The sequence below is a fragment of the Xyrauchen texanus genome, chromosome 4, assembly GCF_025860055.1.
Source record: "Xyrauchen texanus isolate HMW12.3.18 chromosome 4, RBS_HiC_50CHRs, whole genome shotgun sequence".
Classification (NCBI taxonomy): domain Eukaryota; kingdom Metazoa; phylum Chordata; class Actinopteri; order Cypriniformes; family Catostomidae; genus Xyrauchen; species Xyrauchen texanus.
Window position 1 is genome coordinate 14,163,011 of NC_068279.1, and position 27,547 is coordinate 14,190,557.

Below are 27,547 nucleotides of genomic sequence, written 5' to 3' on the forward strand. Positions count from 1 at the left end.
TCTGAAAATAGAAATATGCTTATATGCTGAAATTAAATGTTCATAAATGCTTTTTTTCTAAAATAAAAAGGTCACATATATACATATTTGCAATATATATTTCAAAATATGTCCAAAATTGCTATTTTCATAAAAAAAAAAAATAATAATAATAATTTGTGGAATTTAAATTTGTACATAAATGCTCAAATATATGAACTCCAATTGTATTTGTTTGCATATGTACACTGCCGTTCAAAAGTTTGAGGTCACTTACTCATTCTTTATTATAATTTTTTCTTCAAATTGTTTTAATAATAGTGAATTCATCAAAACTATGGAATAGCAGAAATGGAATTATGGGAATTATGTTCTGACTAAAACAATCAAATATATTATAAAAAATATGTTATATTTTAGCATCTTCAAATTAGCCACTATTTGATTACAATTTGCAGAAACGTATTCATGGCATTTTCTCAACAGATTTCTTGAGGTATCACAATGGGATGATTTTTAAACAGTATTGAAGGAGTTCCCATCTATGTTGGGCACTTATTGACTGCTTTTCTTTATTATTCGGTCCAAGTCATGTATTTCAAAAACCTTTTTTTTTTTTTTTATAAAAGTTTCGTTTTGTAATGAAATAAATTAATATGTTGGCAAAATTATATTTTTGTCTACAAAACTAATTTCAAACATTTAAGCATATCCTTCAGATCAAAAGATTTTTAAGATCATGAGACATTTCAGTCTTGACCCCAAACTTATCAGATTTCAAAATTATATAATTGCAACAGGCCCAATTATTGAATCCTCATATGTGTTTTTAGTTTACAGATTTATTGCACATCTGTTTTAAACTTAGAGAAGTTTTCTTGCATTTTCTGAGGCAGAACATTTTAATACAAAAATAATGAAGGGGCTTCAACACCCACAGGTTTCAACTAAATGTATGGTATTTTTGTGTGGAATTATTATTTATTATTTTTGCTTGCTAACTGCATAGAAAGTCAATGTGCACTAAAATATTTAAATGTAATTACATTACAATGTAATTAACACTATTACAGAGGTATATAATGATGATTTGTGAGTTTTCCCAGCAAAACAACACAAAAATATATACCACAAATTTCATTGCTAAATTTGAGAAAAGTTCAGTCATTTTGGGCTGCAAAAATCAGGAAAAAGAGCCACGAAATCCTGGTGGGACTTACTATAATGTATACTGTATAATATATATAAATTCAGTATATACAGTACTGTGCAAATGTCTTAGACACACAAAATGCTTCACAAAAACATTTGTCTTAAGATGGTTATTTATATTTTCAGCTTCAGTGTGTCAATAGGAAATATACATTTTAGACTCCCAAACATTACATTTGCAAATAGAATAAAATAGATTAGAAGAACAGGGAGCCCTGCAACCGATGGCATGTTCCCCAAGGAGACGCTACTGAATATTGAGTCAGTCTGTGATTACAAGAAGAGACAAAAGCAATTGAGACAGATAGAAGAACTGTGGCAAATTCTCCAAGAAGCTTGGAACATCCTATCTGCCAACAACCAAGAAAAACTGTAACCAGGTGTACCTAGGACAATTGATGCTGTTTTGAATGCAAAGGTGGTCACACCATATTGATTTAGCTTTTTTATGTTTACTGGACTTTGTATGATGTTAATTGATAAATGAAAACTATTTATGGCATTATTTTTGAAAACATCCTCACTATGCAACATTTTTCCCAGATGACTAAAACTTTTGCACTGTACTATATATATATATATATATATATATATATATATATATATATATATATATATATATATAACTACTTTTGATTAACTATAGCATGTCAAGCCACAGGACACTGCTGTCACTGCCTGACTTGTCAAGCAAATTACCCACAGACACTTTGCTCTTGCAGTCACTGATGTGCAAACTAATCAGCTTAACTGAGAATAGCATGCATTCATTCATTTAGTGCGCCAATCATTAATTTGCTTGTTCTGTGATGAGGGTGGATTTTGGTGTAGAAGATCCTAATTTCCATGCCAGCTTGCTAAGCACTGCTGACACTGCAACTCTCATTGCTCTAGGCGGGGATATACAGTTCAACAGGACTGTGCACATGGGCTGTTGTGGTGGAGAAAAGCCCTTAGCCTCAGTGATTATACTAGTAGGGACTCACTTGAATTTTAAATACAGTGGGAAGTGTGCTGTGTGGTGCAATGGCCAGGTCAACATTGTAAAGTACAAACATTTGGTATGTGCACAGCTAATACCTCAAAGGAACCCCTGATAGTGAACCATTATTATTCTTAACAGATATTGTTAGCCTAAAGCTGAAATCAGTTCCCTTCACCCTTCCATTTCTGATTGAGATGCATCTCAGTGCTGCTGGCATTGAACTGAATTGTTTTAGGTATTAACCTTGGCAGTATGTATAGAAGCAAAGACTCCTGATTTTCCTGATGTGTCCAAAGGAACGGAACTATCTCTGTATTATCAACAGCATGTTAACACAAATGTACCCAGAGAAATCATTAGGACTGTGAATCGCTAGGGACCGATGTCATGATATTATCACAATACTTGCATTACGATATGATAAATATTGAGATTATGAGTGCGTATCATGTCGCTCCCTAGCTCCATATGTCGTGATTCAGTATATTGTGAACACGAATTCAGGCACTGACAAGGGCCTTGATCGTCTGAACATTGGGACACTGATGACTCACCTTGATTACCAGATCACACATGAAAACGCAGCTGGTATTAATCAACAACATCACTTTATAAATGCCCCTATTGTGCATTCTCATTGTAGATAATAAAATGTACAGTGCTTTTATTAAAGAACAAATAAAAACACAAACAAGAGTATTTTTAATCTTCTAACCACTCTAATATTTAAAAGATTGTTCCCGTTTCATGCACATTATGGATGAAAGATAATTAGAAAGAGAAAATAAATCTTTGACTTCATAATTTTACACTTGCACTCATCCTCTAACCACATTCCTGGTAAAAGGAACTTGGTGAACAATGATGAACAACAGTGCACTGGAACAATTTTGTGTATGAGACAGCCTTTGGGAGCTATTTTATGTGTTGAACTCTTTTTTTTTTTTTTTTTACTAATTAAAGTATAACACGCACATTATTGCTTGCAAATTGCTCATTTCATGTTAACTATGTGCTTCCTTGTAACACTGTAAAAAAAAAGTAACCGCAAAAATGTAACCTTAAATCGAGTCATTCCTATAGAACTTCAAATATTGTATATCAAGTTGATAAATCAAGAACAAGGCACATTAAGACATTGAAGATTGGAATTCCAAACTGGCTAACAATTGTAGTCTTAGATCACAGAATACAAGACAGATGAGTAGAAAACTAAAAGCAAAGCTGCCATACAAGAAGTGGAGTTGGGAATGGAGGAGAGTGTTAAGTGCAGCTTGCTTCCATGCAATGGAAAGGCAGCTTAGGCAATAAATAGAGGACTTAAATAGGACCAGTCTGATAGGTGTCTGAATTATATTGGAAGACGTCATGATCAGCTGGGCATCAGCCGAGGCAGTGGCCTGCCTGAACTGACCCTACACTTGATGTTGACTTTTCTTTAGCTAAAATGGGTCTGTGCTTACCAAGATGCAAAATTCCCCCAGTAAACAAAGCAGTAAGTGTTGTTTGCCGTATGGGTACGAGTGAGCTAATTGTTCTGAGTGAAAGTTCATGGGGGGGGGGGTGGGGGTGCCAAAAGCAAATTATTTATATCAGAAAATGCCAAACCTTGAAATGAATGTCAGGAGCAATAAAATGCAAGAGCATTAAATAAAAATACATTTCCACATGCTCTTGACTTATTTTCTCTTGCTTCTCAAGGACCATTCTTCACTTCAATGATGCAAATTTGTGTTCAAGATGTCATAGCTTTACACTGAACTTTTTTCTTGGGTTGACTGTGCATATTAGCATTACCTACGACTCGTGAATTGGTGATCATCTGGCCAATGTCATGGAAAAGCTTCCGCAGGATTTCCTGAGCCTTTTCCCACAATCCATAGCACATGCTGGTCGACACTTAAATAACTTAAAGGAATTACACGGATACTCTGCTGTGTATTACTAGAGCAGGCAGTACAACTTGACATATACTTTAGAACTAATGGCACTAGGGACCTCATGTCCTCTTGATCTTGTGATCTTTACATGGCCTTGATGTGGGTCTTAGCTTATTGTCTGAGACAAGACCTCAGTTAATTTCCAACTTGCTTAAGTGGCTCTGAAAATGTACTTAACCACCATGAAGTGTCTCAGTGTTTGAAATGAATGCTGCAATAAATTTAGCATTTCCTCTGTTTCAGTTCATTTTAAATGGACAGACTCTTTATTAGGGACAACAGGTCTTGGGTTTAGGACTTAATCTGGTCTTAGGAGGTCTGGTGGTATAGAGCTGGCTCTTGGAGGGTCTTGTCTTGACTCCAAAATAGTTTAAACCTGAGGGCTAGAATTTTTTGTCACAGCAAGAATTTTATTTTTGGTATTTTTAAAAAAAAATGAATTGAGACTGAGTTTCAGGCATAGACAAGTTTCTTGATCTAGATCTAAAAGCTTTTCATTTAAAGAGAGGAAAATATTTGGACAAGGTGCAGCTGATTGTAGCTACTGTACCAGTAGAGTTCATTATGGCTTGTACATAACAGGAGGGCACTGGTAGCACAACAATCCACAGTCAAGAGTTCTGAATCTAATGTATAAAAAACCAATGAAAACTGAGGAGGTGGATATACACAGAGATGGAAAAGAAGATAGAGTGTGAGAGGTCTAGAGGAAGCAGAGCACAGTTTTGTCAATGCTAAGCTTGAGATGATGATTCAGGTTGACATCAGTGCTGCGTGTGCTTTAGTGATAGGGAGAAAGAGAGAAATACAAAGAGAAGGCTTTGAGAGTTCTTTCTCTAATTTGAGATACATACTGGGCCATGGTTCTCAGCAGGAAACCGATGGAGTGAGTACTCCAGGTAGGGAATGAGGTTTTGCCCCAAGTGAAGGAGTTCAAGTACCTCAGGGTCTTGTTCACGAGTGAGGGGACAATGGAACGGGAGGTTGGCCGGAGAATCGGGCAGCGGGGGCGGTATTGCACTCGCTCTATCGCACCGTTGTCACGAAAATAGAGCTGAGCCGAAAGGCAAAGCTCTCGATCTACCGGTCAATTTTTGTTCCTACCCTCACCTATGGTCATGAAGGTTGGGTCATGACCGAAAGAACTAGGTCGCGAGTACAAGCGGCCGAAATGGGCTTCCTCAGAAGGGTGGCGGGCTTCTCCCTTAGAGATAGGGTGAGGAGCTCAGTCATCCGTGAGGAGCTCGGAGTAGAGCCGCTGCTCCTTTGCGTTGAAAGGAGTCAGTTGAGGTGGTTTGGGCATCTGGTAAGGATGCCCCCTGGCCGCCTCCCTAGGGAGGTGTTTCAGGCACGTCCAGCTGGGAGGAGGCCTCGGGGAAGACCCAGGACTAGGTGGAGAGATTACATCTCCACACTGGCCTGGGAACGCCTCGGGGTCCCCCAGTCAGAGTTGGTTAATGTGGCTCGGGATAGGGAAGTTTGGGGCCCCCTGCTGGAGCAGCTGCCCCCGCGACCCGACTTCGGATAAGCGGTTGAAGATGGATGGATGGACTGGGCAAATGTATTAAATTACATACTTTGAAGCAAAGCAGGCCAGAGTGTGTTGCCAGGATACCTAAAGATGACAAATCTTATTAAACACTGGTCTCCATAGCAACTTATATGACAGGAACAAATAATGTAATTGATGTAAGTGTTTGATGAACTCTCACTCCAAAAAAGTTCCATGTATGCTGCACAGAAAATATATACACGTGTCATGAATACCTATCCCCTGTCTCTACAATAGAAGAACTGCATAATTCATACCACATTGACCACTCATTTAAAGAGGTGTGCATGCTCTATTTGACTCAATGCTATGCATTCTTGCTGGAGAATTATTCATACACAAATTTCATTAACAAGCTTTTAGTGCGTTGCATTCCATTTATTCATTACATCTCAGACTTGAAGGAGAAATCAGGTGTAAATGAGATGTCTGTCAGCTTATCTCATCTATTATTATGTGCTTCCAATGACAAAATCACACTCTGTAAATGTCCACTTTTCCCTCAGAGCCAGTTACTAAAACTAATTTTCAAACTGGGTTGATATTACATGCACATAGGTTCTTTGCCAGACAGTTTACAGACGAGAAATGTCACACACCATGACAGAAACATGTAATTACATGGATAAATATAATCAGTCAAAAAATACATATAAAACTCAGTAGATACAGTATATTAAAATAATAATAAATACTTTTTAATATAAAAAAATTCATTAAACAAGGTATACATTTACTTGACAAGTAAAATGGCGTAAGATAGTAACTTATGTTTTGACAGAAATCAAACAAAATTTTGTGAGGTTTATACCTCACTAACGATTTGAAAATGAGGTAAGACAAATAAACATAATTTAAAGGGAAAACAAGTTTATTTTTCTTACCCCATTGGCAAATAATTTGTTTCTTGCTTTAAGCATAAAGCTAACTAAATTTGGTCAGATTTTTCTGGAAAAAAAAACTTATCAAGTAAATATATTATATTTTAAGAATGTTTTGAAATTTTTACTGGAAAACAAGACAACAATGTTGAATAAGAAACTTTTTTTGTTGTTGTTTTGATTTTGCATTGCAGTAAAAATTTAGAAAATGCATTATAAACTAGATTTGTATTTGAAAAAGTCGCTGTCATGATGATTCAGGGTGGTTTCTTATTGGGTGGTTGCTTATACTTGTGGCCCACTCACATGTTTGTTAGATATTCCGGTCCATTGTAAACAGGGTTGGGAGGGTTACTTTTGAAACTTATTCCAATACAGATTACAGAATACATGCTGTAAAATGTCATTTGTAACGTATTTCGTTATATTCTAAATACTTTGGATTACTTCTTCAGCACAGGTAGATTTTTTTCACTTGTTTTTCACTTGTTTTGACTATAAAAACTCTGCTAGTACAGTAAGACAAAATACACATGTTAAAAATACATTCTCTGAAAAACCTTGAAAAAAAATTCAATGTTGTTTCTAAAAAAAAGATTGTAAAGGTTGGAAGGGAAGGAGGACATGGAAGGCGTACTCAGGTAATGATTTTTACTGAATAGCCTGGTGTGCTTACAGCTTCACAATAATGTCTCATAACAACTCTTCAGCTCTACAGTTTCACAATAGCGACTCTACTCTGCCTTCTGCTGGTGGCATGGGTGGTTTTATCCGCTCTCCCCGTGCTCACTGGATATAGAGACAGGTGTTAGTCATAATTTAGCTCAGGTGTAATTGCCCTTACCGCTTTCTCTCTCACCGGACGGGCACTTGACCACACCCCACTGCCACATACCCCCACCACCTGACTCAGGCCGGGGACCAGAATGAGGACCATATCAAGCATCGCATCCAATTCTTCCCGAACCATTTTCTTTTTGTGCTCGGGCAAGTGATTGGGTCGGCTGAATACTACCACACCCAGTTTGGTCTCGATGTGGTGCTGGATGTGGTTCGTACGACCCGGTACCCACAAGTGACTGGGGGTGACAGGATTAGGCTTTGTGTTTACCACCGGGCCGAGCTCCGCCCTCTCCAGAACTACTGTAGCCAATATTACAGGGACTGCCTCCCTCCCATAATTTCAGGAAGTTGAGGTGATATATTTGATGTGCGCCCCCTCTATTGGTTCGCTTTACCTCATAATCGAGTTCCCCCACATGTCGTGTGACCTCAAAGGGTTCTTGCCACTTGGCGAGTAATTTAGAGCTCGATGTGGGGATTAATACGAGTACCTTATCTCCCAGTGCAAATTCCCGTAGTCAAGTTCCCCTATTATATAGTCGGTTCTGCCGTTCTTGAGATTGGAGCAAATTCTTCTGTGTTAGTTGCCCCAAGGTGTGGAGTTTTGCCCTAAGATCAAGAATGTACTGAATTTCATTCTTGCTATCTGAAGGTCCCTCCTCTCAAACTTCGTGGATGACGTCAAGCACCCTGCGTGGGCACCGCCCATAGAGCAGCTCAAACGGGAAAAAGCCAGTGGAGGCTTGCCAGGACCTCTCGTACTGCAAATAACAGGGGGTTGATCCATTTATCCCAATTCCTAGCATCCTTATGCACAAACTTACAAATCATATTTCTGAGTTCTTTTTTTAAATCGATCCACCGGGCCATCTGTCTGTGGATGGTAAACGTTGGTGTGAATCGATTTAATACCAATAGTTCATAGAGCTTGCGTAGTGTCCATGACATAAAAGTTGTGCCCTGATAGGTGAGAATTTCTTTCGGAATCCCCACCCGGGAGATTATTTTGAAGAGTGCCTCTGCAACACTACATACTGAGATATTTCTCAGAGGCACTGCTTCCGGATATCATGTTGCATAATCCACTAGGACTAATACAAAGCGATGTCCGCTTGCTGACCACTCTAATGGTCCAACGAGGTCCATGCCAATTCTCTCAAAGGGGACACACACCATGGTAAAACCATTTCCCGGCGGCTCCGTGGTAGGAAGGAAAATGTCTATCTAAATTAATTTACAATAAATTCCATTTACGTGCACATTCCAGACTTTTTATTATTAATTATAAATATTATTTGGTATATTTCCAAAATCATTTCTCTCCATCTTTGAAATTATGGGGGGTTCTGGTTTAAGTATGGTTAAATTTTTTGTAATCTGTTTCAAAGCTGCTATTCTGATTACCCCAAATATATTTTGTTCAGTTTTATTTCTTTAGGACAATGGCATCTTACCCAAAATAATATTTGCTGGATGTATTTCTCGGTTGCCTCTGAATGTATTGCAGGAATGAGAGCACTGACCCGACTGTGCATCTCTGTGGGTCTTCAAATCGGGAAGAACACCAATTTGCGAACAAACACCACTTTAGGGCATAAAGCTGCCTGGTAGAGGGAGCTCTAGCTTGTGTGATCATGTCTACGATGGCTGGTGGTAGACTACCTAGATCTTCCGTGGGCCAGACGTGGAGGTTCCAGAGGTCTGGGCGCAGATGCCAGAGGGTGCCCCATCCCTGAGGAAGAAGGTCCTTCCTCATGGGAATTCGCCAGGGAGGTGCTGTCACGAGGAGCATGAGATCCGAGCACCAAGTCTGAGTGGGCCAACAAAGGGCTACAAGAGTGACTTGTTCCTCTCCCTCCCTGGCCTTGCACAGGGATTGTGCAAGTAGGCTCACTGGGGAAAAGCGTACTCGTGCGGCTCCCATCAGGGAGTATCAGAATGGGTAGCAGAAGGATTCCCGAGAGGCTTCGCCCCATCGATTCTGAATCAGCTGGATTGCCTGTGGGTGGAGTCTCCACTCTCCACTGAGCGTGGCCTGTCATGACAGTGCATCTGCTGTCGTATTTAGGGTGCCAGGGAGGTGAGTGGTGCGCAGCGACTGCTAAATCCAGAGGATGAGATGGCGGGCGAGTTGCAACATGCGACGAGAGCAAAAGTCACCTTGGTGAGATATAAATGCTACAGTCGTAGAGCTGTCTGAACGGATCAATACGAGAGGAATCTCTGTAGGGCAAGAAGTACAGTCAGCAACTCTAGGCAGTAGATGTGCCAGCCCAGCCGCAGTCCTGTCCAGAAGCCAGTGGCTGCGCGCCCCTTGCACATGGCGCCCCAGCCCAGATTCGAGGCATCTGTGGTGACCACAACACATCTGGACACCTGCAGTAGGGGGACTCCCATCTGCAGAGAACAGAGGTCTGTCCAGGGGCTCAATAGGTGATGGCAGAGAAGGGTGATGATCACACAGTGGTGCCATGCTCATCTTGGGACTCGAGTCTGAAGTCAGTGCTGTAGCGGGCTCATATGCATCAACCTGAGTGCCGCGGCTGCCGCTGAGTATGCTATATGCCCCAGGAGCCTCTGGAACGGCTGTGCCTTTTCTGAATGAACTTATGCAGTTCAGCACAGGCTGCGTGCGCTTGCTTGTGGGGAGTGCTGTCATTGAAACTAAGTCTAACTCCATTCCGAGAAAAGAGATGCTCTGAACCGGGAAGAGCCTGCTCTTTTCCTAGCTGACCTGAAGACCTAGGCGGCTGAGTATTATATAATATAGTTTCATATAGTACTATCATTAAACCTCAAAAACTGCAGATTTTGTTAATTTATGTCTTTAGCGGGATGTGTTACATACTAAAGTTCAATGCTTGGCATTAGAAGTTTGTTGATATCCCTACCTTTACTTTTGCCTTAGCTAGCATAATTAATAATTAAAAGGACAACAGTGAAGCCTCCAATCTCAAGAAACATCACAGAGCAAAAATTTGCAGTTAGATGTCAACTGCACCATGCAAACAATGCTAATGTTTCTCAACATTCAAACATGATGACTTTTCAATATTTTCACACATTGTCTCCTATCCCAGTTAAATCCACCCCAATTAGTGCACTCAGATAAATGTGTGGTGAATAAAAGCAGACCATTTGAGTGTAAGCTTTCTATTAATTTTTATTTGAATTCCACTTTCCTTTAAGGAAAACTATATTTGCTTTTTGCTTATGCTTTCAAAGAGTTCTAAAATTCAGGAACAAGACACAATGAGACACAAACCAGGACAGATGATCTCTAAGCACATGCCAGACACTGATGCACACACAAAGTCTGTGCTATGAAATACTCTAAACTATGTCTAAACACTCTAGTACTTGGACTGAAAAAAGTTGGTTGGTAACTAACATACACAACGTGAACATCTCCATCACCGACATACTTGAATGAATGAACAAAACATAAATATTATTTTTTTAAACATTAACAAATCATAAACTTTTTCAACAACTGCTTTTCTTGTGTTAGGAGCTGGTTTGCACATCTGACAGTTGCACATCAACTTACAGTTGACGCTTATGTTTGTGGGCCAGTAGTGTCTATTTTTCATATACATTATGTTGTGTGCTCTTTCCATCTGTTGTTCAGATTGCTGTGCTCATCCAGTTCCTGATAGAAAACACGCCTGCCATATTTGGGAATGATCTGGAGAGTCTCTTCGACAAGCAAATTAATTCAGGGCAGGAAACAAATGACTTCACAGGTATTGTACTCTTTGGCCCTTATTAGACTGAGAGGTAGATGCTATTGTGGCAATTTACAGATAGCAATTAGCCTATTGACAATACAATACAACGAGGTGGTGGTGGCGTAGTGGCTAAAGCACAGGGCTGTTAATCAGAATGTCACAGGTTCTAACCCCACGACCACCACCATTGTGTCCTTGAGCAAGACACTTAACTCCAGGATGCTCCGGGGGGATTGTCCCTGTAATAATTGCACTGTAAGTCGCTTTGGATAAAAGCATCTGCCAAATGCATAAATGTAAATGTAATTTCAGAGTACACACACTTAAGCTGCCCGCAGGTGTTTTGATCTAATGTTTGTTCACAGGTAATGATACCAAGCAGTAAGAACCTTATAAAATAACTGAAAGTAAAAGATGAAAATCTAATTTACGCAACTGTTAAGATCATTTGAATGGGTTTTTTTTTTTTAGGATCGCCTTTGGCTGCGATTTAAATTGAAGTATTCTAGAAGGTTTTTAGAATGACTCATCCCAGCTCACTGAATTTGGGCAGATTCTCTTTTAAACTGCAAAAAATTTAAATAAACTGTGGGTATATTCATTTTCTGCCTACTGCACAGTACAGTATTATAGTGCATACTGCAGTCTATTTTTAAAGAATGAGTTATATGGAATGCAGTATGCAACAATAAACATTTTAAACTGTAGAATGCTATATTGGTGTGTCATGACCCCACTACTATTCAGGAGCGGGTTGTGTTATCAGCAATAATTAATAATGATCAAAGATAATTATGAATTATTAACATCAATAGAATATTAATAAGAATTATTTCAGGTATGCAGAATAGTTTATTGATGCAGTAATGTAAAATAATAATCAATACAATGCAGTTGATAAACTTCTGACTTCCAACTACAAACTAAATAGTAACATGATTAGATATGGTAACAGATAAGCCTATAATACATGATAGGAGCCTAGAGGTGTGTGCACGTGTGTGTGTGTGTGTGTGTGTGTGTGTGTGTGTGTGTGTGTGTGTGTGTGTGTGTGTGTGTGTGTGTGTGTGTGTGTGTGTGTGTGTGTGTGTGTGAGAGAGAGAGGAGAGGAGTGCACAAAATTGTGGGCATGGCTCTTGTGGAGAGTGTGCCACATGAGGTTTCCGGCCAGAGAATGTGGCCACCGATATTGATGGAGAGACTGGTTAATGCCGTTTGCCAGTTTAAAAGGTGTCTCTGCTGGTACGATAACTTGGGGACAAAACTGGACTCTATCGCCAGGTTATCTGTTTGCCAAATGTGTGTGTGGGTATGTTAGTGAGGGGTTGTGTGTGTGTGTGTGTGTGTGTGTGTGTGTGTGCAGTTAGTACGAGAGAGAGAGAACAGGCTGACGGCACTGAAGCCGGTTTAGAGATAGTGGGAGAGATGGCAACCATTAGTTTTATCACTCAGAGACTTGCTGAACTGCTCAAAATCTGTCCACTGCAGGTGGTTGGACGACAACACAGCAAATCTCATTCATGGTTACATTAAGTTACAGTAATACCTTGAGCATTATTAGCAGCAATGAGCGGACTCGGTAGTCCATAAACTGTACTAGCAATAACCTTGATGCACAAGAATAATACACTATAATCTATCTCTGCCCAGACGTAAACCTATTACTTGAGTTGCATGAGGACGTGGGTAGAAAGTGTGTTCATCCATCGTTTGACACCGACTCGGTTCCTCGAAGCCTGGATGATGACGGGAGGCTGTTTCCTCGCTCTGTCGGTGGGAGGTATGGTGGCTGATTCTTGGTGGGTTGGTGGAGATATCAGCAAAGTCGATTCTGTTGAAGAAGGAAGAGAAATCTTCTTTCATCACTTCTGCAGGCAAAATGGTGAGATGTGGATTGCTCGGCAGTTTCCTGTTAGCGTGCTCAGTGGAACACGGAGAATCTCGGCTCATCAGCGAGATGGAGATTGTATGGCCAAAGTTCAGGAATGTATGTTACTTCCTTGGGCAGCGAGGCTACACCTGGAAGCAGCAGGGCTACAACTAGACGCAGCGAATACTGTTGCTGGAAGCTAGGCTTAGGAGGATTCTAAGGGTTTTATACTCTCAATGACATCATGGTTTAGGGACACGTTCTGTTGTGCATTTCATCCAATAGGTGTTGAGAGTTTGATCCTTCAGAATTTCATACCTAGGTATAAAGTGAACAAGGCTTGGTGGGATCTGTAGTTTGTTTGGACTCCCTTTGTTTGATCTTGGTGCCGTTTGACTTTGAGTGTTCCGACAGGCCTCAGTCAAGCTTGATGACTCTGTGTAGGCCTGCCTTTGTCTCCTATCTGAGCACAGGAGGCCCAACATATTCCCCCCTTTGATCTGAAGAGTTGGTTTTTGTCCAGCATCTTAAGAGCTACTGAAGGGCCGAAAAGTTCCTGTAGGTTCATAGTAACCTGTGGGTCTACCTGATAATAAAGAAAACAGTTGCACAGTCCATACACTTCATAGGGGCTTTATCATCTGGGCAAAGACTGAGGCACATCTGGGCATAGAACTTCTAGCTAAGTCTAAAACTACATTCATCACACAAAGAAAAATATTCCAAGTTATGGTAGGCACAGCATTAACTGTAGTACAATCATTTGCTCTTCTTTGGTCATAACACAAAATTATAGTAGATCCTGACAATGGATACTAGGTCCAAAATGTTAGAGGAAAGGGCTTAGAATAAAGGAAAGTTAGAGGTTAAAAGGCTTGGGGTTAAAATGATTGGGGTTAACCTGTGGGATGGCTCAGATTGGTGTGTAAAACACCACTAAGATGACCACTAAGGAGAGCCCGATGGTGACCAGACTGATAGGGTGTTCTTGGTTAGATGTCGATCTGCTTATGTGAATAGGAAATATAGTGGTCAAGCCAGTCGGTTTGAGACTGAACTTCACTCATTTTGTCCCTTCAGCCTGAAGCTGCTGTTGAGGAGTGTCATCAATGGTCTAAATGAGGTCTCAATTTCACGTAATGTTTGTTGATGCTGAGATGGAGGACAATATCATAAATGTGTATGGTGGCTCCTTGGAGAACTGTTAAGAACACCATCTGGTATGGTATCGTTAATTTAGTGGCTGTATCATGGCAGTTGTATGACACTTGAACTTTGGTAGCTGGTGTGTTAAAGAGCCAGCGATTGCCTACTTGTTCTACATTTGTCTCCGTTCCTTTATCTTTGACAGACATGCTACCTTGACACTTTTGTTCAGGGGATTTGGCTCTTAGGCCACAGAGGTAGTTAGTCACCTCTCTACCAAAGGGGTTGCTTGGACAAACCCAATGAATGTCCTTTGTCTTGGTACACATGCTTAGGTCAGGGATGAGGTAGAGCGAGGGGTCCTCATTGTGGTAGGCAAGTGTTGGTGGTGTTTTGAGGTGAATGTGTGTTACCTCTCCAAAAACCAACATTCAATTCAGACTTTAGTTGTTATATATATATATATATATATATATATATATTATTTAGTGTTTCTGAGGACATAGATTGGAATTGCACTGCCAAGACTACATGCCAGGTGTGTCACAATGGAGGTAGTAGCAGATCTAAGTATTTGTTCTTCCACCACTAAGACTGTTGACTGAGGAGCTAATTTCCCTGATGAGGTCCTGCATTAGATCTCTAACAGTACAGAAGTTATGTCTTCTCTGACAACCTCAGACAAAGTCCCTAAAGCATGCAAAGTGTTATTTAAAAGAGCAGAGTACAGCTATACAGTGACTATAGTACCCTGTAATTGTTCTTGTTGGAAGAGGTGTCTGTTGGATTTCTGGCATTTCCTCATCGAGTTCACCCATGTGCCTTTGAAGCACACATATGCTGACAGAGTTGGCAGATGAGAGGCCAATGAAGAATAGTAACCCGATTGCTGATGCAAAGGCATCAGGCCGCCAAGAAATCGTCTGGCCACTGAGGAGAATGCAGATGATCCATGAGAATTTCATCCTGAAACAAACCAGAGCTGATTATTATATGAAAGTGGAGTGGTGCTAGGAGTTAATGCATGCTTGCATAATGCATAATGTTGAGGCATGCAGCTATCCTTATGGTGCTACTGTGGTGCAACTTCTCCCCTTTGAAGTGAAAATAGCTTGAAGAGCTTAATCTGATTCGAATGGACCCATTTGTATGCCAGTGTTTGGCTTGTTTTGAGACCCTGATGCGGTAGGCTACTGGTGAGAACTTTTCCACCATCTCGACGGTGCCTGACCAACTTGGTAGGAACTTTTTAGAGATTCCTGCTGGTTTGGTGAACCTGAAATAGAGTACCTTGTTGCCTACTTGGTACTCGCAGTGAGACGCTTTCCTGTCATAGTAGGCTTTGATCAGTTGTCTCCAGTTTAAGACTAGGCTGGTCATGAAGGAGAGCATGTAGCACCTCCAAATCACATGGTGGGGTTTGAGAGGCCCATTGTGTTTCAGGGTTTGGTACCCACTGCCGGATGGTTTGGATGGCCGTGTCTTGCTCCTGCATGGTGAATAAGATCTGCATCGCCAGGTCTCTGTCAGTGGGCAGGTCTGCGGGTCTTCTTGCCTTTCTTTTGCCTGCCAACAGGGTGATTGCATTTACCACATATTTTGGGTAATTGGAAGCCACTCCTCTTGCTTGGCTAGGCGGTCGGCATCGTCATTACAGTCTTTGTCAAGACCGGAAGTTGGGGAATTACCTTTTAACTATTTCCAGTACATTGTCAATTCGAGGTTGGTCATAAGTCAGTCGCAAGCCAGGAAGAGCTCCAAGTGCTTGACTTCCTTGTTTCTCGCATTCCTCATGCCATTCTCTTTCCATGTGGGAAAGTGATAAATAAAACTATGACGAGCATATTTTGAGTTAGCACAGATCGTCAGTTGCTCAACAGTCAACTTGGTGGCTTGCTGGAGCATGATGAGCACAGCTGCTATCTCCGAGTACTGGCTTGTCTTGTTGCCCCAGTCGGTAGTTGTTTGGTTTTTCAACATTGCGGTTGAACCAAGCAATACCAGCTCCTGAGTCTGGCTTTCACGGCGAAATGTACAGCCATCCACGCAGACCCTTGGGAGGTCTGCGCAGGGATTCTTATTATGTTAACAATTATTTGAAGGGAGAAGTGTAGTGGTGACAAGTAAGGATTCTAAGCTCTGTTGCCCTTTGTAGTCACAATGTTGGCATTTATCCAGACCCTGTCCAAAGGCCATTTTATGGTTCTGGGCATACTTGACCTCAATTTCGTAGACTTTTAGTGCCATCATCCACGTTGCAATGCGGCTTTTGGATTGACCTCAGTCTCAAAGCCAATATAGGGTTCCTCTGGTAAGGAGCAAGTTCTGTCATCACCAGGGGTTGATTCTCCAGATTGAGTCAGACGAGAGTATACAACCATGTCACCTCTGGTGCCCAAGGTAGCACTGCAGATTGGTTTGCCTTGTAGTGCTTCATGGCAGGCCACCTTAATCATTTTGGTCAGAAAAGTGGACAGGACACCATCCAGGTTGTCAGCCCTGCTAATGATGTAGGTAATTCTCCTATCACTGGCAGTTTCAGTTAAAAATTATGAAATGAGTAATTGACCAACATCCCTAGTGGTCGCTGCGCCATCACAACAAGCAGGTTGAGCGGTGGCTCAACTCGAGTAGGGAATGTCGCAGATGGTCAGATTAAGTTCCCAGAAGTGGGGCAAGGGTTGGAGGAATGCCTGTGGGCCAGGCAACTTCTGTCCTTTAGAGATCACCAGGCAGATGGGAATACCTACTGTTTGCGTGGGGATAGTCATATCTACCTCGCTAGCAACCTGGCATGCCTGGGAAATGGTCTGGCTGGATATCATGTGTTCTACCTCAATGGTCAGAGAATGTCTTTTGGCCCGGGCTTGGGACCGCAGAAACTGGTTGACTGTGTCCAACAGAGCACTTAGTCTGACCAGAAGGGCCGCCCCCCACGAAGAATGGGGGTTGGAGTTTAGGGACTACACTCATGAAATGCATGACCTGCCTTTCCCCAATCTGTACGGTGAGGGTGCATACCCCAATCGCTTTGATGAGACTTTGTGGTGACCCTGCAAAAAGGATGCAGTGACTTTGCTATTTGAAGAATGGACAAGGACTGTGATGACACAAGTTGTCATATAGGTCCTTCCCATAGCAGTCTTTTCTGACCAGAGCACTACAAACATTTCTAGTGTCGCTATACCGTTAATGTGCACGCCTCCCACTATGTGGCAGCTGTACAGGGTTAAGTTTGTGTTCTTTAGTGAACAAAGGAAAGACTTTTGGTCATGAACTGAGTTTTTACTATCAACATCTGTTTTCTGGACCAAGTGGCCTTGGGATGTCAACCTGTGCCCACATGTGTCCACAGTAGCAGTTAATGGGCAGAGCCAGTCAGTCCAATAGGTCCTGGCCAAATGACAGTTGTTCTGTATTAATGGGACATATGTAAATTGGGTGTACCAGCATCATCTCTTGAAATGTAATGTCGATCAATGCCCATTTTGTGATGGATGACCTAACTTGCACGTAGCTTGTAATGCTAATGTTGCAGATCTCGATCAGTAATGGTTTGCAGAGGGAGAGGGTTGCTCTAGCCACCTCTGTGAAGGTGTTTGAACCCATCAGACTTATTTCAGAACAAGTGTTGAGTAGTGCATGGGAGCTGATTCACCCCCTACCACTACTGATGTGTATGTGTATGTGTGTCGGACATTGCGCTTACAGCCCAGATTGCCCAAGAAGGTGAGATAAGCGGGTGTGGTGTTATTTACATTTACATTTACATTTATGCATTTGGCAGACACTTTTATACAAAGCGACTTACAGTGCACTTATTATAGGGACAATCCCCTCTGAGCAACCTGGAGTTAAGTGCCTTGCTCAAGGACTCAATGGTGGTGGCTGTGGGGATCAAACCAGCGACCTTCTGATTAACAGTTATGTGGTTTAGCCCACTACACCACCACTCCTATTATGAGTGGCTGTTTTGTCCTCATAGTTCCGTACCTTTCCTTTTGGTTGGTGAGTTTTTTGTCGTTTTTGCTCAGCATGATCCTCGGAGTCTGTCTGTCACCAAAACCGTGGTTCTGTTGCCCACCCTGCTGGCGAGGTGGTCGGCAGCACTGGGGTCCTATTCTAATGTTCACCTTAACGCAAGGCATCTTGTGCCTTCAAGTACAAGGTTGGTGTTTTCAGAGGCTTGGATCCCCAGGACACCGCCATTGCCTTCGTGCCTTCAAGCAGGGCGCACGTATGTCTTCCATGCCAATTGTGCTTACCCTCTGATTTCCTGCATGGTAAGGTTGCCCATTCTGCAGTGCATTGTGACGTCATATAGCTCTCTCGTGGAGGTTGTGAAGGAAGAGAGACTTGAAAGCCCGTTCCTCCAGACCTGGTGCGTTACTTCCTTCTCAGACATCTGTAATACTCGCGCAGAGGCTCAAGCCTCTCTTGCTCGATGAGTAGGACCAGTGACACCCTCATTCTCTTATTTCAGTGCATTCTGGCACACTCCAAACAGGCTGACATGCCCATTCACACAGAAGTGGGTTCTATCAAACCGCTCTGTCTAGAAAGCAGATTAATGCGGTCACTGTTAATCCTAGAACGTATATGCAACCTTATCCCTGTTTAATGCATGCTGGATGTGGGTTGAAAAAGACCCAGGTTAAATCTAGATTTAATTTCTTATGAAACTCAAGTACTTTTTTCTTTCCAAGGAAAATTATTTGTAATGATAATTTTATAATTGTCACAGTGTAAAAAAGGCAATATGACGAATATGGACATATTCCATGTTTGGAAAATATTAAATTACCCACACAAAAATATTAATACAATGGACTCTTTTTATATACACTGGCATCCAAAGGTTTGGAATAATGTACAGATTTTGCTCTTATGGAAAGAAATTGTTACTTTTATTCAACAAAGTGGCATTCAACTGATCACAATGCATGCTCAGGACATTAATAAAGTGAAAAATTACTATTACAATTCAGAACCTTTTAAACAACTACAAAAAGTTCTCATCAAAAAATCCTCCATGTGCAGCAATGACAGCTTTGCAGATCCTTGGCATTCTAGCTGTCAGTTTGTCCAGATACTCCAGACATTTCACCCCACGCTTCCTGTACCATTTGCCAATGATGTAGCTGTCTTGTTGGGCACTTTGCACGAGCCTTACAGTCTAGCTGATCACACAAAAGCTCAATGGGTTTAAGATCCACAATACTCTTTTCCAATTATCTATTGTCCAATGTCTATTTCTTTGCAGTTCTTCCCACAAGGCCTACACTCCTGAGTCTTCTCTTTACTGTTGTACATGAAACTGGTGTTGAGCGGGTAGAATGCAATGAAGCCGTTTCTTTTTTGCCATTTTTTACCTAATATAGGCCTTAAGACATGCCAGTCTACTGCACAATGTAGCAACTCAAAAACAACCACAAAGACAATGTTGAGCTTAATTTAACAAACCAAATAGCTTTCACCTGTATTTGATATAATGGCAAGAGATTTTCTAGTACCAAATTAGCAATTTAGCATGATTACTCAAGGATAAGGTGAGTGATGCCTGCTGGAAATGGAGCATGTCTAGATTCGATACTAAAGTATTGAAAATTACTTTTTAAAATATTGATGGTGCTGTTTTTTACATCAGTAATGTCCTGACTATACTTTGTGATCAGCTGAATGCCACTTGAATTAAAATACCAATTTCCTTTCGAAACAGAAAAATATGTACATTATTCCAAACTTTTGGCTGCCAGTGTGTGTACATATATATATATATATATATATATATATATATATATATATATATATATATATATATGAAGTATTGTGCAAAAGTTTTGGCATTTGTGAAAAATGTTGTATATTGAGGATGTCTTCAAAAGTAATGCCATAAATATTTTTAACTGGACATACAAAGTATGTCCAGTCAACAAAAGAACTAAATCAATATTTGGTGTGACCACCTTTGCCTTTAATACAGCCACAATTCTCCTAGGTACAACTGGACACAGTTCTTCTTGGTCGTTTGCAGATAGGATGTTCCAAGCTTCTTGGAGAATTTACAAGTTAATAGTTCTTCTATCTATTTAGGCTTCCTCAATTGATTCTGTCTCTTCATGTAATTTCAGACTAACTTGATGTTCAGTGAAGGGCAATTTGGGGGCAATAGCATCTCTTGCAGAGTGTCCTGTTCTTCTATTCTAATCTTTTCTATTTGCAAAAGAAATGGTTTGGAGTCTAAAATGTATTTTTCCTATAGACACTAATGCTAAAGGTATAAAATGAAAACAATCAATGGATTACAAGAGTAATACTAGACTTAAATATATTGAACACCATATACTGGTCGTATAGGACCAACAAACAGTATGCTTTCTAGGGGTACTAATACAAATTCTCTAATTAGAAAAATTAAACAATGTTAAAGAAATCTTAACTGAGGAATACCTGGAGTGGCTGTTCAAAAGCACTTCATGTAAAAATTTGTCAAAACTTAGACGGCCATGCAGTTTTCGTCCCACATATGCTACATGAAATATGCGACCCACAAAAGCCATCAGTGAACAGTTTATAGAAAATCATGCCTTAACCTTTTAGTTTTTAAGGCCCCAGTTAGCAAGCCAAAGGCAATGGTGGTATAGAAAAACTCCATAAGTGTTTAGTTTGTTGGGAGAAAAACCTTAAGAGGAACCATATTCAGCTGGGGGAGAAATGCAGGCGGTAATCGGTGGAGTGTACTTTGCTTTCTGACTGGTTGGCAGGCTTTAAAGGAAAAGTCATAAGAGTTAAAGAGTCATATGAGTTTGGGGCAGCATTAGGGTAAGTACTGTAAATTTTTGGGTGAAATGTCCATTTCAGAGATTGAAATGCAGGCAGTGGTCAGTAAAGTGTCTATCATTTCCTGATCCTTATGTTGTTCCAAACCTGTATGGCTTTATTTCTTCCATAGAACACAAAAGGAGCTGTTAGACAGAATGTTATTCACTTTCATTTGATGAAAAATATCCAGTGAAAGTGATTGCGGATTGTGTTCCACAGAAAAAAGAAAGTCATCTGTGTTAGGGACATTTTTAAAAATGTAAAATTCTCATTTACTCACCCTCATGCCGTCCCAGATATATGACTTTCTTCCTTCTGCTGAACACAAATGAAGATTTTTAGAAGATTATCTCAGCTCTGTAGATCTATTCAATGCAAGTGTTTGGTGGCCAGAACTTTGAAGCTCTAAAAACAACAAAGGCAGCATAAACGTAATCCAAAAGACTCCAGTGTTTCAATTCATGTCTTCTGAATTAATTTGAAATGTGTGGGTGAGAAACAGATCAATATTGAAGTAGTTTCTTTTTTTTACTATAAATTCTCAGCCATGCCCAGTAGGTGGCGATATGCACGAAGGATGCAAATTGCCAAAAACAAAAGTGTGAAAATAGAAATACGTTAAGTATTAAGATTTCTTCATTTGTGTTCTGCAGAAGAAAGTAATACACATCTGGGATTGTATGTGGGTGAGGAAATTAGAGAATTTGAATTTTTGGGTGAACTATCCATTTAAGTTATAACTCTGTCTTCTATAGATGCTTCATATCTTCATCAACACTCCTCTTCTGATGACACAGATCAAGACTTCATCACTTCTCCCCCTCTCTCTCCTGAAGTTCATCCACTTTTCTTCCCTCTCGCTGCACTTTCTCTTAAAGAGAAGAGACCACGCACCTTTCATACCAGTAAGCCATCATCAGAGGGTACCTACAGCTGTGGAACACTGTATTCCATTTCATCACATCCCAGTGCTTCTGTGAGCATGTTGGGGGTTGGGGAACTTAGCCAATCACATGATCGATGCCTCTCTGAGCCATCCATGTATTTTTTCACACCCAACACACAGGAAACAACTCATCCTCCTGTTATCCGCCAATCTAGCTATGATGCTGTGCTAACAAAAAGCCGAAATGAGCAGTCCCAGGGCTCCATGAGGTTAAGTCCAGAACAACAGACACATAATTCTGGGATAGGTACAAGACGACGACGTTACACTTTCTGGAAGTCACCGCAAATCCCCAGCCGATTTAGGCACCCTGCACAGAGATTGGCCAGCATGTCAAGTCTGTCATCAACTACGACTTCCTCACTCAGCTCATTGGATAGCACACTGTCCCTAAACTCTGCCGATCCAATCCCCAGCCCTCGAGATACACAGTCCCGACATTTTTTGTTCGGAGCAGCTGCTAGACTGCGGCCTCTCACCCCAGAAATGGCCAGAAAGCGATGGACAAATACTTTCACTTACGAAGAGGAACAAAAGGTGGAGATATGGAATGAAAGTGATCAGGAGACAGAAAATGAGATAGAGAGGGGATTTAAAGGATCTTTTAATGACTGTGGTGGAGAGAGAATTGAGAAAAATGAAGAGAGACCCGAGAGAGAGGATAACACGAGCTGTGAATCATTCAGTAATATCCATGAGGTTAAAGGTATACAAAGACAATGTGTGTCAGAGTGTCTCACTGAGAATGTTTGCAGCATGGGATTTAATCCTTTAATGTCATCTGATGCATATAAGAAAGAGCCCGATTCTGACCTAAACTCACTGGCAATCTCACAAAATCCCAGCAGCGTATGGACAGTCCCACAGGCAAAGCAGATTGGTAATGAGATACAGGCATCTGAGGTGACACAAATACTCATAAAGACACCCACAGCCATGCAAAAGCAAATTAGTACCAAATTGAAAAACTCTGTCGGTCAACTTCAGCTGGAACGGACAAATACACGCTCAAACATGCACATTTCAGTTGGGCAGAAAATGAGCCGTATGAAAATCACATTCTTTCCCTCTTCAGGAAGAGTGATGCTAAAACATTCCAAGGTCACAAATCAAACTGATGACATTACAAAGAGCATCCCTGTGGAAAGAGAGCAAGAGATGGAGCCAGGCTCTTTTGTTCAAAAGGGGGGAAAACAGGGAGACCCGGTTCAGGAGCATGTCCAAGAAAAACTGTTTTACATTCATAAGGTTCCGCAAGTGTTACATTCTACATCACCACAGCAAACATCAGTCCAGGTACAGAAACACTGTACTTCCCCTAAGGATGTGGGTGTGGCTGATCCAGGTTTGTCTGGTGGTGGAGATGTTAGTGTTGTTACCTTAGATAGAAGTAACATCAATGGAGTAAGCTGTTACCCAGAGGAGAGTTTTGTCCAGTGTGTCAAATGTATTCATCTTGACAAGGGTGTTAGTCACAGCGCAAGCAATTTTGATGACCTGCACAGACCTGGTAGTGGTCCTGATACTGCTGGCCCTGCATTTAGTGTAAGCAGTGGTTATAGTGTTAACCGCGGTTTTAAGCTCTTTCATGGTCATTCTAAGCAGAGCTCTCCAAAGGCCGTTGGCAAATTCTCAGAAACCTTCCGTGAAACGATCTGCATTAATCTTCCTGTCAATGTATGCAGCAGAGGGCCAGCAGAGAACAAGCAATTACCATAAATGATTTCTTCTGGGTATGTAATATTAAGTGATATGGGGTATGAAACATATTCATAGAAAAGTTTTTAATCCTTTGCCTCAGTGTAAAAGTGTTTGTTTTCATAAGAAAAAAGCATGGTTATAAAGTAAAAACCACACTGCAAAAATAAAATAAATAAAAATTTACAGTAAAAATATCTAACTCCAAATTACATCACACTACAAATTTACTTTAAACAAAATTATGCAAGATTATAAAACTTGAGGTCATTTTTTTACTTGCCACATTGGTGAATTGTTTTAAGCATAAAACTCACAAAATATGTTAGATTTATGCTTAGAAAAGCAATTTGCCAATGGAGTAAGAAAAATAACACTTCTCACCCTCATGTAATCCCACACTCGTATTACTTTCTTTCTTCTGTGGAGCACACACAGACAGATTTTGAATACGTTTTTGAAGGTGTTTCTGTCTATACAATGAAGGCCAATGGGGTCCAAAACTTTCATGCTCCAAAAAGGACATAAAGGCAGTATGAAAGCAATCAATACAACTCAAGTGGTTTAATCCATGTCTTCTGAAGCAATATGACCACTTTGGTTGAGACACAGACCAAAATGAAAGGCCTTATTTACTATCAATCCTTACTTCCGCAGTCTCCCTGGTGCATGGTTTGTGGTTTTCATGCCAAGTTGGGCTATTTTGAAAAGCCATGAGTTGGAGACACAGGTTGATTTTTTGTTTTGTTCTTTTAAATGCAATGTTTAATTGATGTATAATGAAACTGGAATTGTGTACCTGGCAACCGCTTGAAGCCTGCACTGTGTTCCAATTGGAATGTTAATATTTATAGTGAACAAGCAGTTAAATTTTAATTGGTTACTCTTCTCATCAGAAGACTTGAATTACCAGTTGTAAGTATTACTTTTATGCTGCTTTAATGTCCTTATTTGAGCATTAAACTTTTGGACCCAGAAGACCTACATTGCATGGACAAAAACTCCTCGTGCTGTAAATGCTTCAAAGTATTTATTTTTTTATTTTTTATTTAGTTCTACAGAAGAAAGATAGACTTACAAGTTTTGGATGGAATGAGAGTAAATGATGAGAACATTTTAACTTTTTGGGTGAAAAATGTCTTTAAGGATAGTTGTACTGGCAAACAAGAAAAACAATACTAATTAAAGGAATATTGCATGTTCAATAAGGTAAACTCAAAATTTGTGGCAAATTCTAGAGGGTTTATAGTTTAAAAATGTGAAGCTTATCATTACATAAAAACACATACTTTAATTCTTCTGTTAAAACTCATGTATTATTTGAGCTGTAAAGTTTTTAAATTGTAATTTTTACAGTCATTTTAGGGTTTGTTGACATTACATTGTCATGGCAACAAATTAGAAAAATGGCTTTACTTTACACAGAAAAGGTTTTTTTTACACAAAAATCATATTAACATGCATTGTTTATGTCTTGTGGTCATACTTTTGAAAAAGTGAGTATTTTTACATTCAAATTGGCCCCCATTCATTTCCATTGGAAGTGACACAATGTCACCTCGATTTTTGTTTTGTTTTTAAAGAAAAGTAGAGCCAAGTCAAAATAATTTTTTGTGGTAATCAATATAATGCCACAAATGGTGACAATCATGCTTAACTTACATTGAACCTGGAATATTCCTTTAAAATAAGTTTTTGCTGGGCAGTCTTGAACTCATGCTTGATCTTGCATGCGGATCACTGGTAAAATCCATGTTAACGTGATTTGACTGCAAGATTTGACTGCAGGGAGTGCCTTTTAAAAGGCTTCTTGAAGAGAGAGCACACAGAGAAGGGCTGCGAGAAAGTGCATGCTGCTGTGGCTGGGGATTGTATGTGTTGGGCATATTCTACACTGGTAAAGGAAGAAAAAAAGTGTCTGGAGGCAGAGAGTGGAAAGAATAAGTAATTGATGACAAATAAAGATAGCGAGTGATTGAGAGGATTTAATAGGGACATAAAAGAAGAGTTCATGCCTGATAGGAGCATCTGAATTTCTAAGCATGTACATTAACATGCACATGCCAGAAAGTGCAATTGAACAGGGTTACCATTACATTCTTCTATTGATGTAGGGCATGCCAAGTACGTTTAGGGCAAAGTTTTAACAGCAGACATGGTAATGTGTTACAATATAGTAACCGAGCATGAGGCAGGAGAAGGTCTTTCTGAAGAGACAGTGGGAAAGTGGATCTCCCAGGGTAACAGCATGCTTTGCATAAATGCTGTGAATTCTGAATTATAGGGGAACAATAGAGAGCAGGGCAGAGTGTGTATGTGTGTGTTTAGATCTGAGTATGCATAGTGAAGGCCCAACAGAAAGATATTAGTGGATAATTGAATAATGTTTTAAATAATCACTTTATATTTTTGTTTAAAATGGCTCAGCGCCATGTTTATATATGTGCAGTAATAAGGTGAGAAATAATAAGCTTCATGGCCAGTTGTCAGGCCATAGACTTCCTTCAACAAATGCTGCCAGATGTACTTGGATGTTTTGATGTTGGAATAGTTTTTTCATTTTTTTTATTTTTTTTTATTATTATTGTTCTGATATTATATAATGGAACTGACTGGCTATTTCTGTTATGCAGTACATATGAATTCTGTAACTTTTAACAAATTAATCTGCTTGTTTTGTAATTAAAGGAAATATTGCTATAAAAGTCTATACCAGATTTAAACAAATATGCTCTTGTAAAGCTCAGGTACTTCAGCTTTATTAACTACAGTACAACTTGATTATTTACACAATTGCAAGACAATTTTTCCACCATGCCTAGGAGGTTGGAACCCAACAAGATCTGAATGGAAACATTTTGTCTAGAGAAAAGGGAAAATGAATAGAAAAAATATAGATTTCTTAATAAATTGCCAGTTTTTCATTTAAGTTAGTGCCAATCACCCATGGTCATGGCAAAAATGACATCTATTCGAACCAAAAGTGAAGGGAAGTGAACTTATTAAAAATAGTTTCCTTATTTTCACTTAACTGTGATATGGGGGGTGGGTGGGGGATGGAGCTAACTAATATAATTTCCAGAGTTTACTATTTTATCCAAAAGTTATGGAACATGGAAATTTACTGCACAGTTAGTATGATGCATGAAAAATACTTTTTTACTGGTTACTTGGCAATAGAGCCAGACAATACTACCAATACCAATTAGGCCAGTGAGAAATATAAATCTAATAATAATCAGTTGGCACATATAATTAGTAATATGATCACATATGACTTTTGAAAAGTTTGCTTGCATGTGAAACATTTGATCTCAAATGCATTCCTATGAAAGAATCCTCTATACAGTGTGTGAAGATTTATCAACATGCAATGTTTGTGCATATTACAATTGAAAGTTACTTCATATTTGACTGCAGTTTTCATTTTGACAAGTAGCTGTGAGGACTGTGCACACTATACAAGGTCTTTTGTAAGAGTCTTTTAGAACACCTGAAAAGGTTAAATGAAAGCTTTCTGTCCCTGAAAACAAAGGACTCTGTGCTAATAGCTTGGCACGGTTTAACTGGCTAACTCCTGTCCTGTCCTGCCATCACCTACCATTAGCCAGGAGTGAAGACAAAACTCTGCCTCTTCTTATTACCCATGCGATTTGCTATATTGGGAAATTCAAACTACTGCACAGTGGTCAGATGTGTTAATATATTTTTTTTAATCTGGATTCTGAGTGATTTCATCAGGTCTGTTTAGATGTCACCAACTCCTGTGGTCTCCATCTGCACCTGATAGCCCCCCTTGGAGCCTGTGAGTTGCCTACAGAACACATCCTATAAAATAACCTAAATTTTAATCATTAAATTCCTTTCTATTTTCTTTTTTTAAACTTGCGTTAGATATATCATTTTCTATACATAAACATTCTAATTTAACAATCAAAATGT

At 40.0% G+C, this 27,547-nt stretch overlaps 1 protein-coding gene across 1 annotated transcript in view; it reads left to right on the forward strand.

Moving 5' to 3' along the window:
- Window positions 1-26,970, forward strand: part of LOC127643214 (rho GTPase-activating protein 20-like) — a 61,338-nt gene extending 34,368 nt beyond the window's left edge. The window contains exons 14-15 of the mRNA XM_052125849.1: window positions 11,024-11,138; window positions 21,717-26,970. Coding sequence (XP_051981809.1) covers window positions 11,024-11,138; window positions 21,717-23,626 — 2,025 coding nt within the window. The 3' untranslated portion in view covers window positions 23,627-26,970. The remainder of the gene's footprint in view (window positions 1-11,023; window positions 11,139-21,716) is intronic.
- The last annotated feature ends 577 nt before the right edge of the window (window positions 26,971-27,547 follow it).